This window comes from Somniosus microcephalus, chromosome 15 (assembly GCF_052327205.1).
Source record: "Somniosus microcephalus isolate GS21.2 chromosome 15, FLI_Smic_1.0, whole genome shotgun sequence".
NCBI lineage: Eukaryota > Metazoa > Chordata > Chondrichthyes > Squaliformes > Somniosidae > Somniosus > Somniosus microcephalus.
This window is the reverse complement of record NC_141001.1, coordinates 114,263,369-114,275,855: the sequence shown is the minus strand read 5'-3', so window position 1 is coordinate 114,275,855 and position 12,487 is coordinate 114,263,369. Positions and strand designations below refer to the sequence as shown.

Genomic DNA, 12,487 nt, shown 5'->3' with positions numbered 1-12,487 from the left:
ACACTACACAAGGACCACCCATCTCCCTTCTACCCTAACACACCACCCAGGGACCAGCCTGAAAGCGGTCAGCCTTGGCTCAGTGGTAGCAACCTCACCTCTGAATCAAGACATTCATAGGTTCAAACCCCACTCCAGACACTTGCACACATAATCTAGGCTGACACTTCAGTGCAGTACTGAGGGAATGCTGCACTGTTGGAGGTGGCGTCTTTCAAATGAGATGTTAAGAACAGGCCCCAGCTGCCTCAGGTGAACGTAAAAGATCACACGGAACTATTCGAAGCAGAGCAGGAGTGTTCTCCCCGTGTCCTGGTCAACACTTGTCCCTCAACCAGCATCACTGAAACAGATTATCTGGTCAATATCTCATTGTCGCTTGTGGGAGCTTGCTGTGTGCAACTCGGCTGCTGTGTTTCCCTACAACTCCAACAGCAACTACGCTTCAAGAATCTTCATTGCTGTGAAGCAATACGCGATGTTCTGAGGTTGTGAAAGGCGCTATATAAATCCACGCCTTGCTATCTTTCTTCCACACACAAGTCACTGTTCCTCCTCTCTGCCATTATATCACAGGGAGGCTCCCAATAGGAACTGCATGATTCACCACAGGGACAGAGGGACCGTTACCTCCAACCCCGATTGCCACTCAACAGCCTGCTGATTTCAGGGAATTCTGCCAGACTCAGGCACACCAACAGAGAGAGAAATGCCAGCATCCTCACCCTGGGAACCAGGAAAGGTAGAGGTGCACACCTCGGCTCTAGGTCCTAATGAGACAGTGGCTACAAATCTGAACACTTGCTGATTAATCCCACGCTCGAACGGCACCCCTCCCCTCCCCTCCCCCCCCCAGATTACAAGCAGAGTTTCTGCAGACCTCATGTTCCTCTGCAACTCCAGCACTCTTTGGAGCAGAGGAGGCTGAGGGGAGACTTGATTGAGGCGTATAAAATGATGAGGGGCCTAGATAGAGTGGATAGGAAGGACCTATTTCCCTTAGCAGAGAGGTCAATAACCAGGGGGCATAGATTTAAAGTAATTGGTCGAAGGATTAGAGGGGAGTTGAGGAGAGCTTGTTTCACCCAGAGGGTGGTGGGGGTCTGGAACTCACTGCCTGAAAGGGTGGTAGAGGCAGAAATCCTCATCGCATTTAAAAAGTACTTGAATATACACTTGAAGTGCCGTAACCTACAGGGCTACGGACCAAGAGCTGGACAGTGGGATTAGGCTGGAGAGCTCTTTTTCTGCCGGCGTACACGATGGGCCGAATGGCCTCCTTCTGTGCTGTAACTTTCTATGATTCACTGCTCATTCAGGCCTGGCCTAGCTGCAGCAACGGAATAATCAATAGACTGATACAGCATGCCACGCGTATCCTTATTTACGCAACACAAGCATAAATCAAGACTCCTGCACATCCAAGATCTGACTCACTCACAAAGCCCTGTCGAAGAACTGTGCCATACTCTTCGCTCCACACGAGCAGAACCTTCAAAACTGTGCAGGAGATGCTTCTGTATCCACTTTTATCATCTCCGTGCTCTTAATTTACTTCAGAGGAGGTCGCTCCTCCTCAAGACAGTGAAATGGCGCACGGCTGGGGGAGACCCTGAATCAGCGCGTAACTCGCAGAAACTAAAATCCAAACTGCGATAATCCGGATTCAAATTGGATCAGATTGCATGCACGATCTGTTCTAGTTCCTAACAGCACATTCATACAATCATAAAAATTTACGGCGCAGAAGGAGGCCTTTCGGCCCATCGTGTCCCTGCCGGCTGACAAAGAGCTCGCCAGCCTAATCCCACTGTCCAGCTCTTAGTCCGTAGCCCTGCAGGTTACGACACTTCAAGTGCATATCCAAGTACTTTTTAAATGTGATGAGGGTTTCTGCTTCGACCACCCTTTCAGGCAGTGAGTTCCAGACCCCCACCACCCTCTGGGTGAAAAAAGTTCTCCTCAACTCCCCTCTAATCCTTCTACCAATTACTTTAAATCTATGCCCCCTGGTTATTGGTCCCGCTGCTAAGAGAAATAGGTCCTTCCTGTCCACTCTATCTGGGCCCCTCATAATTTTATACATCTCAATCACATCTCCCCTCAGCCTCCTCTGTTCCAAAGAAAACAACCCCAGCCAATCCAATCTTTCCTCATCGCTAAAATTCTCCAGTCCTGACAACAGCCTCGTAAATCTCCTCTGTACCCTTTCTAGTGCATCTTTCCTGTAATGTGGTGACCAGAACTGTACGCAGTACTCGAGCTGTGGCCTAACTAGTGTTTTAATTCAGAGCACAAAGAATGAGAATGCACTCAATGTACAAGAAAATCCTCGGTATAACAAAGGGTTGCTAACTCCCTAGCGAATACACAGCAGTACTCAGTGTTCAAAGTTGATAAGGCAAAAAGCAATGGGATTATCGCAGATAGTCAAGTATGTGCTGTGCTCCACACCACTCCTATTGCACCTACTCTCACGTCACACACACACACACGCATGTACAGGTTACCTGAAGTCAATAATTACACTGTCCCCTTCAATCAGATTCTGAAGAGCCTTGCCTGCAGCTGATCCTTCACCGACTAGTGCCAGCGGAGATGAAATGAAATACTGGGGATCTGAAGTCACCACTGAAAATGTTCGCAAGGTGGGTTAATGGGACCCTGGCGAAGGGGCCCATCAAAAACATTACCGTCTAACTCCTAGCACCGAAACATGCACAAAATCAAATCTCTCCCCATTTCTGTTATGTATCCACGCAATGGAAACACAACTTCCTTTTTTTGTTGGTGAGGTGGTGTTGTTTAATGACTTGAGGTTTTTTTTCCTCTCGTTAACTAATCCCCTCCACCCTGATGAGTGAACAAACCGCCCTGTCATCATATTGCAGAGTTCAGCACAAACTGCTCAATAAACCCGGCAACGGCAAAAACTGTTGCTGTGCAACTGCAGTGGGTAAACAAGGTCATTGATCACAACTACCGCGCTTGGAGCTGATAACAAAAGAAAGCAAGCAATCGGATTATCCTTGTACCGGCACACAATGTGCCACGCTATAGGTCAGTCAATTATAGAGTGCATAGGATCACTGGCACCTTGTGGAAATACAGCCCAAATTACTTACACACACACTTCCAGTTCAGGCCATTCGGCTCAACCAGACCGTGTTTACCCTCTGTGGTAAACCACTGTTATTGTTGTTCACCGTTGTTGTTGCACACTGTTGTATCTATGCATGCCTCAGCTCGCTCCACCCACATGCCCAGGTATAAAGATGACTGCTCTGCAGCCCCCTGCCTTCTTGGAAACCAGTCAACCACGAGAGGCATGCTCTGTTCTTTGTTAATAAAAGCCTTTTAGTTACTCTCCGTCTTTTATGAGTAATTAATAGCTCATCACCCTGCATGCCAGAAAATAGTTCTAATCACACAATTGCCTGTCAGCCAGCGGCTCAGTGGGTAGCGCTCTCGCCTCGGAGTCAGAAGGTCGTGGGTTCAAGTCCCACTCCAGAGACTTGAGCACAAAAAACCTAGGCTTGACACTCCCACTGCAGTGCTGAGGGGGTGCTGCACTGTCGGAGGTGCTGTCTTTTGGATGAGATGTTAAACCGAGGCCCCGTCTGCCCCCTCAGGCAGATGTAAAAGATCCCGCGGCACTAATTTGAAGAGGAGCAGGGGCAGTTGTCCCCGGTATCCTGGGGCCAATATTTATCCCTCAACCAACATCACTAAAAGCAGATTATTTGGTCATTATCACATTGCTGTTTGTGGGAGCTTGCTGTGCGCAAATTGGCTGCCGCATTTCCTACATTACAACAGTGACTACACTTCAGAACCTACATCATTGGCTGTAAAGCGCTTTGGGACGTCTGGTGGTTGTGAAATGCGCTATAGAAATGCAAGTCTTTCTTTTATTTACCCACCCTGTTCCCAGCTCCGTCAACCCCCTTTCCTTCATCCAAATCTCCAATCTAATCTCGAATGCTGTCATAGTTTCTGCCTGAACCACTAACGCAGCCTCATAGCTCTCCGTCCGAAGGAGTTTGCAATCTCTTGTATCTATGGCCGCCACCCCCTACTCATTATAACGGCAAAAGACATAGTTCAGCTTAGCTCTTTAGGAAACCAAACGTTTGTCAACCCCAAGGTACGAGTTGGCAAAAAATGGCACATCTACCTTCTACTCTCGCCGTTAGATACTTCATGGCCAAAGGCACTTTAGCCAACTAGAGCGCATCGTGTACACATGCACACACTCCAGTTATCTACTCGTTACTTCTTGTGCCGTCCATTTGTGTTTCGCAGGAGAGGGCGACGATTCTGGGTAAGCTGCTGCTTCCAGACACGGACGGATGAAACCGGCCAATGCCCATCCAGCCCCACAGGCTGCCAATATTGGGACAGGGGGAGCAGAGCTGAGGCAACCAAGCTTTTAACAAAAATATTCTTCCCACCATCCGGTGTGAGGTTATTAATGCTCTAAGACACAAGTTTGTCCCTCCCCTCCCCTCCAACAGCAAATCAAAGAGCTGGGGGAGAGGGAGGGAGTCACCATCTTCCTTAAACTGGCCGACCCGCAAAAACCTCAACATCTTCATAATACAGTGGATTGAGAGGTCGCCCTCAACACGGTGCACGAGTAACAGTGCCAGGCTGCTCCGACATGTCCAGGAAGAGTGAGACAGAGGGCGGTACTGGCTGTCACTTCCAATTTACTGGCGCCAATGTTCCTGCTAATTGTTTTTTTTGGGCGCGCGGCCCCTTCAAATAACCGCGCACGCGTGTTTTTTTTTCCATTATACCACCGTTGAGCGGCCTGCGCGGCACCTGCAGATCACTGCGCGGCCGCGAATGGCGCACAGGGTGAGTTTGACCAGCGCGACAGGAGAGATGGAAAGGGGTTTTCTTACAATAGCGAAGATGTTAAGTACACGAGCCCACCACACGGTCACCTGTGTAACACAAAAACATGAAAAGTGCCGCTTCTAGTTAGGTATTAATCCAAAGCGAAAAGCGCCCGTGAGTACAGTGGCGTAGTGGTTATGTTGCTGGACTCGCAATCGAGAGCCCTGAACTAGTTAACCGGAGAACTTGCGTTCAAATCCCACCGTGGCAGTTTGAGAATTTGAATTTCATTTAAAAAAAATCTGGAAATAAAATGCTGGTAAGTGACCGTGAAGCTGTCGGATTGTCGTAATAACCCAATTGGTTCTTCACTAATGTTCCTTTAGGAAGGAAGGAAGGAAGGAAGCCTGCCGTCCTTACCCGGTCTGGACCTAAATGTGACTCCAGCCGCGTGGTTGGCACGCAGCTGCCTTCTGAAGTGGCCCAGCGAGCCACTCAGTTGTCAGGGCAACTAATGACGGGCAATAAATGCCAGCTTTGCCAGCGACACCCGCATCCCCGCAAATAATGATGTTAGGTACGGTACGGTTTATATTACTCCCTCCTGCTGAGGGAGAGGCCCATGAAGATAATGCGATGCAAAACTAATCATTTCGAATTGAATTCAGCGTTTATGGGAAGCCGGAAGCAAATCAGCTGCAGAAATCACGTTTCCATTTGAACACTTTCCACAATTTAACGAGGCACTTGCTCGGTCTGAACCTCAGGTGAACCCTTGGAGCAGACGCAGAAGGCAGCCACAGCAACGCTTCTTTAACCCTCCGAGTCCTGAAGGGGCTTTGGGATCAATACTGACAGGGTCGATGCTGAGAGGTTGTTTCCCCTGGCAGGAGAGTCTAGAAGCAGGGAGCATTGTCTCAGGATAAAGGGCCAGCCTTTTAAGACTGAGAGGAGGAGGAACTTCTTCACTCAGAGGGCGGTGAATCTTTGGAATTCTCTACCCCAGAGGGCTGTGGAGGCTCAGTCGTTGAGTATATTCAAGGCTGAGATCAATAGATTTTTGGGCTCATGGGGATCAAGGGATCTGGGGATCGGGCGGGAAAGTGGAGTTGAGGTCGATGATCAGCCGTGACCTTATTGAATGGCAGAGCAGGCTCGAGGGGCCATACGGCCGACTCCTGCTCCTATTTCTTATGTTCTTATGTAAAGCAAAACAGGTACAGATCAAAGATTGTGACCATTTTCAGTTCCTTTGTGTAGCACTTTGACTTGAATATACACAGCTCCAAGAATTAACAGCTCAACTCTTCTGCACAGGTTACGTGACAGAAGATCAGCTGTATAGGGCACGCACCCAAGAGATGATCTTCCCCACAATGAAAGCACCAATCATTTTACACCTACTTATATAAACACCCACCATGCAATTTTTCTTTATGCCTATCAGTTCCCCCAAGTGGTAAAAACGCTGCTATTCTCTCACTCCCATCGAGACATTGCAATTATACAACTAACCCGAACCGTCATAGAATTTTACAGCATAGAAACAGGCCATTTGGCCCAACAGGTGGTGCCGGGGTTTATACTCCACACGAGCCTCCTCCCACCCTACTTCATCTAATCCCCAAGTCATCCGTGGCTCAATTGGTAGCAGTCTCGCCTGAGTCAGGAGGTTCCAACTCCAGGGACTTGAGCACATAAATCTAGGCCGACACTCCCAGTGCCAGTGGGAGTGCTGCACTGTCGGAGGTGCCGTCTTTCGGATGAGACATTAAACTGAGGCCCCGTCTGCTCTTTCAGGTGGATGTAAAAGATCCCATGGCACTATTTCGAAGAAGAGCAGGAGAGTTCTCCCCGGTGTCCTGGGGCCAATATTTATCCCTCAATCAACATCACTAAAACAGATGATCTGGTCATTATCACAGTGCTGTTTGTGGGAGCTTGCTGTGCGCAAATTGGCTGCCGTGTTTCCTACATTACACCAGTGACCACACTTCAAAAAGTACTTCACTGGCTGTAAAGCACTTTAGGACATCCGGAGATCGTGAAAGGCGCTACAGAAATGCAAGCCTTTCTTTTTTTAACCCTATCAGCATACCCTTCCATTCCTTTCTCCCTCGTCTACTTATTTAGCTGCCCCTTGAATGCAGCAAACCAGAATATGTTCACCTTCCTAGATGGGCCTGGAAGAGTTAAGATTTCAGGAGTGCTATACTGTAGTCCGGTGAAACACGTGACTCGATTTGCAGCTGCAATGCTGCGCAGCCAGTAAGCTGAAACACTGATACTGTGATAGGACCGGCATTCTAGCCGAGGTTGTTCGTGGCTCGCTATCCGAGGGCTCGAGCTTCAAACCCCAGCCACTGGAAATTGCTCCCTTTGCGCTCACGTCGTGACTCACATTTTCAGCGGGTCGCAGTTTATTCAGCAGTGACCGCGAGCGAGCAATACTCTGCACAGTTCGAGTGAATCAATGCAACAGCTCCACGCCATGACCCGAACTGCAATCATTTCCTACTCCTGGCAAGGTCCTGTCTTGACAAGTCACTGCGTGACAGGGGAGGGGAGCCTCGAGCCAACTGCCCGGAGGTAAACCAATTTTCCCACCAAAGTGGGCAAGCGCCTCACCTCCTCTCTGCTGACGATACAGGTGATGTCAGCAATATGCCATGTGGAGAAATAACAGGCACACAAACCGTCCATGTAACGCTCTTACACAGCACTGCTTTACAACCCCCAGAATAACAACACTATCTGTGTATACGTGTGGCACGACACATGAAACAGACTGCCGTTTCCTGCCAACACTGCTTTGTCTTTTGACCTCGCTGAGGTCCCCACTACGGCTAACGATTCAGCATCAGAAACTCTGACAACATTTACACCGCACAGCGTATCTTAACACAGCGATTACCGAGCTTCACCAACTCACAGTTTGATATTCTGTTCCCATCACAGCTGCACATCAGGGAAAGAAGGGTGGGGGGGCGGTCCTGTCCTCTAAGTTAACCCCCCCCCCCCACCTCAGCCACACACCAATAACACAGAACCTGGCTCAGCCCGCAGGAGGCCCCTCTGGATACGATTGCAAGAACGGCACCCTTCAACGAGCACAGCTGTCAGGTCAACACCGGCAGAGGCCACCCCCACCGTCCCTCACCACCCTTCCCCCTGCAGACAGCTGGCTCAGAACTCACAGAAAAAAACACATGGACTTCCTTCCTCCCGAGACCTGAACTTGTTGTCATAGCAAAGCACAGTAAGGTCGGGCGGGCGGGCGGGGGGGGGGGGTGGGGTGAAGAGAGTCAAAGCTCGAACCAAAGCAGACCGAGAGAGAGCTCAACTGTTCACAGCTCGTTCCGAGTTGCATTCCCTTCCCGTTCGATCCCGATCTTTAAAGAATGCTTTCCTGGAATGAGTTCTTGCGTCTGTCGCTGCTCCGCAGCCCGGTTCCTCCCCGGGGGAGGCAAAGGAAGTCCAGAAGCTGAGCGGTCAAAAAAAGAAATATTCACCCCTTGAAAAGGCCTTGGGGATATTTACCTCTGTGTCACACCACAGGGGAAGCTTTCTCCGCCTGCTTGCTGATATCCAGGCTTTGGAAGGATCCAAGGACGTGATCACCAACGACTGGCACATTCCCAGTTTGTAAATCTACCTGTGCTGGCTGATCTAACTTTAGACTTGTGTTTCTTTCTGGAATGTTCTAGGCGGGTAAAAAAAGAGAGACTCATTTGCCATGACTGAGCGAACTCCCGTCGTGTCTCTGGAGTCGGTCAGCCACAAGCCCAAATAAAAGAAAGAGAGGGGTCATTGTCTCCACAATCACCCCCTCGCCCTGGCACTGAGCTGTCGCTCCAGCACTGTGAAGCTCACCCAGGAAGCTGGGCCCCGACAAAACAACCAGTTTTTTTTGCAATGCAACTGGAAACCACACGGCGCTGTGGGGAATCACATGAGATCATGTTTTAAAGTCAGCCAACACAACACGTCCCACATTCGCAAGGGTCCGAGTTCGGGCTCTGATCCCAAGCTCTTTTGGGATCCACAAATTCCCAGGAAAGGAGGAGGGTGGTCAGGAGGAATCACATTGTCAAAGAGCCTACTCACGGCTTGGGACAGGGGTCACCCGGCATTGTTTCAAAAAACAGCAGTATTGGTGGGGGGGGGTTTTTTTTTAAGATCTTTAAAACTTTTTTATATTTATTAATACGTTTAAAACCGGAGTTCCGGGTCCAGGTAACACGCCGAGCAGCGAGGCACTTAGCACAGATTGAACAAACAGGGACTCCCTCGGCCCGAGATGTTCAGAGAGGTCATCGCGTTTCTGCCGCTTGTTGGTTCAGTAGCATGTTGTTGCACACTGACAAACGTTCTCTGTAACGAGAGCACCGGGTCCCCGTTGGAAATCCGACCTTATTAGGGCAGGGGTGGAGGGGGTCCCTGGGACGGTGTGAACATTTAAATAGGGCCATGTTCAGAGCTATTCATATTTACAGCTAGGTCCTGCAGAGAATGCTAATGTTTACAGGGGGAGCCTGGGGAGAAGTTTTGGGGGTCCCAGGGAGAGTAATATTTATGGGGGGAGGTGTGGTCTCTCGGACGGTGTTGTTTATTGGGGTTCGTGGGAAGCATTTTTGTTTAGAGAATCTCAGGAAGGGTAATGTTTACATGGGGGGGGGGTGCGGGGGCTCGCAGAGGGGACTGTTTTCAGAGTGGACGGGAAGGGTAACATTTACAGGGGGTCTCCGGGTGGATGTTTACAGGGGGGTCACTGGGAGTACTGTTCAAAGCGATCTCGAGGAGGGGGTTGTTTACAGTGGGGATTGGGGGGGATCAGGGGGGAGGGGGGATCAGGGGGGAGGGGGGATCGGGGGGGATCAGGGGGGGTGGGGGGGATATCAGGGGAGGCGGGGGGGTGGAGATCAGTGGGGGTGGGGGGAGATCAGTGGGGGTGGGGGGGGGAGATCAGTGGGGGTGGGGGGGAGATCAGTGGGGATGGGGGGGGAGATCAGTGGGGGTGGGGGGGGGAGATCAGTGGGGGTGGGGGGGGAGATCAGTGGGGGTGGGGGGGGAGATCAGTGGGGGTGGGGGGGGGAGATCAGTGGGGGTGGGGGGGAGATCAGTGGGGGTGGGGGGGGAGATCAGTGGGGGTGGGGGGGGGGGAGATCAGTGGGGGTGGGGGGGGGGAGATCAGTGGGGGTGGGGGGGGGGAGATCAGTGGGGGTGGGGGGGGGAGATCAGTGGGGGTGGGGGGGGGAGATCAGTGGGGGTGGGGGGGGGGAGATCAGTGGGGGTGGGGGGGGGAGATCAGTGGGGGTGGGGGGGGGAGATCAGTGGGGGTGGGGGGGGGAGATCAGTGGGGGTGGGGGGGGGAGATCAGTGGGGGTGGGGGGGGGAGATCAGTGGGGGTGGGGGGGGAGATCAGTGGGGGTGGGGGGGGGAGATCAGTGGGGGTGGGGGGGGAGATCAGTGGGGGTGGGGGGGGAGATCAGTGGGGGTGGGGGGGGAGATCAGTGGGGGTGGGGGGGGGAGATCAGTGGGGGTGGGGGGGGGAGATCAGTGGGGGTGGGGGGGGGAGATCAGTGGGGGTGGGGGGGGAGATCAGTGGGGGTGGGGGGGGAGATCAGTGGGGGTAGGGGGGGGAGATCAGTGGGGGTAGGGGGGGGAGATCAGTGGAGGGGGGGGAGATCAGGGGGGGTTTGGGGGGGAGATCGAGGGGGGATCGAGGGGGGATCGGGGGGGGAGGGGGGATCGGAGGGGAGGGGGGATCGGAGGGGGGAGGGGATCGGGGGGGGGATCGGGGGGGGAGGGGGGATCGGGGGGGGAGGGGGGATCGGGGGGGGGAGGGGGGATCGGGGGGGGGAGGGGGGATCGGGGGGGATCGGGGTGGGGAGGGGGGATCGGGGTGGGGAGGGGGGATCGGGGGGGAGGGGGGATCGGGGTGGGGAGGGGGGATCGGGGGATCAGGGGGGGAGGGGGATCAGGGGGGAGGGGGATCAGGGGGGAGGGGGATCGGGGGGAGATCAGGGAGGGAGGGGGGATCAGGGGGGGAGGGGGGATCAGGGGGGGAGGGGGGATCAGGGGGGGAGGGGGGATCAGGGGGGGAGGGGGGGATCAGGGGGAGAGGGGGGATCAGGGGGGGAACCAGGGGGGGTAGGTGGAGGGGGGAATCAGGGGGGGGGAGGGGGGAATCAGGGGGGAGGGGGAGGGGGGGATCAGGGGGGCCTGAGGGGGGGGATCAGGGATCAGGGAGGGGAGGAGGGATCAGGGGCGGAGGAGGGATCAGGGGCAGGGGGGGGATCAGGGGCAGGGGGGGGATCAGGGGCAGGGGGGGATCAGGGACAGGGGGGAGCAGGGGGGCAGAGGGGGAAGGGGGATCAGGGGGAGGGGGGATCAGGGGGGCAGAGGGGGAGGGGGGATCAGGGGGGAGGGGGGAATCAAGAGGGGAGGGGGAATCAAGAGGGATGGGGGGATCAAGGGGGGAGGGGGGATCAAGGGGGGAGGGGGGATCAAGGGGGGAGGGGGGATCAAGAGGGGAGGGGGATCAGGGAGGAGGGGGATCAGGGGGGAGGGGGGATCAGGGGGAGGGGGAGGGGGTGATCAGGGAGGGGGTGATCAGGGAGGGGGGGATCAGGGAGGGGGGAGGGGGTGATCAGGAAGGGGGGAGGGGGGTGATCAGGGAGAGGGGAGGGGGGTGATCAGGGAGGGGGGTGATCAGGGGGGAGGGGATCGGGGGGAGGGGATCAGCTCAGGGGGTAGAGGGGGATCAGCTCAGGAGGGAGGGGGCGATCAGAGGGGATCAGGGGGTCATGGTACAGTTTGAAGGGGTCAGGGATCACAGACAGAAGTGTGAAGCCCCACGTTGCCAAACAGGTTGGGTGAAGTTTTACTGTGGGGAGTTTGGGGGGTGAATCTGTCGGTTGAAGCCCCCCTCCCTCTCTCTCTCCCCCTTACCTTGACGGGGAGCGGAGCGGTGCGGCGCTGCCGATCCCGGAGCCGATCCCGATCCCGCGCTGTGGAGCCGAGCCGCGCCCGCACCATGGCTCGGCTCAGCCCGCCGCCGCCATCGAGCCCGCCCGCCCGCTCGCGGTGGGAGTGAGTGAAAGGCCGGGGAGGAGGAGAGGAGGGCAGGCCCAGGCCCGGGCCCGGCCCCGCGCCTCAGCCGCGCTGCCGGCTGGGCGGCGCCATGGCCGGCCGGGCGGGTGAGGGAGGGAGGGTGGGGAGAGGTTCAGGGAGACGCGAGCCCGCTCGGCCGCCGCTCGCAGCCCGAATCACACAACAACAACAACAACATGTCCGGCCGCGGCCTCAGCCCGTCTGAGGGAGCGCATCGCGCCGGCGCACTGCGGCCCGGGGCGGGGCCTGGGGAGGGGCGTAGCCAGAGCGAGGGGCGGGGCCAGAGTGCGAGGGGCGGGGCTATGGGCGGGGCGAGATGGTGATGGGCGGGGCCAAACTATGGGGGCGGGGCCGGAGGGTGAGGGGCGGGGCCAGAGCGCGGGGCCGGGGCGTGGTCTTGGGAGAGGGGCGTGGCCAGGGAATGGGCGGGACGAGGGGGAAGGGCCAGCGAGTGAGGGGCGGGGCCTCAGGGGAGGGGCGGGGCCAGAGGGTGAGTGGAAGGAAAGAGCAGGTGAAAGAGGAAAGG

At 55.0% G+C, this 12,487-nt stretch overlaps 1 protein-coding gene across 13 annotated transcripts in view; it reads right to left on the bottom strand.

The window, feature by feature from the left end:
• LOC147107164 (homeodomain-interacting protein kinase 3-like) overlaps positions 1–12,163 on the bottom strand; it is a 317,760-nt gene extending 305,597 nt beyond the window's left edge. For 6 of the 13 annotated variants that reach the window (XM_086008321.1, XM_086008322.1, XM_086008314.1 and 3 more), the window contains exon 1: positions 7,778–7,968. Coding sequence is in view for 2 of the 13 variants with exons in the window: in XM_086008312.1 (XP_085864438.1) it covers positions 7,778–7,811 (34 nt within the window). In the remaining 11 variants the exon portion in view is untranslated. The other 7 variants (XM_086008315.1, XM_086008320.1, XM_086008323.1 and 4 more) reach the window with 4 other exon arrangements.
• Between the last annotated feature and the right edge of the window lie 324 nt (positions 12,164–12,487).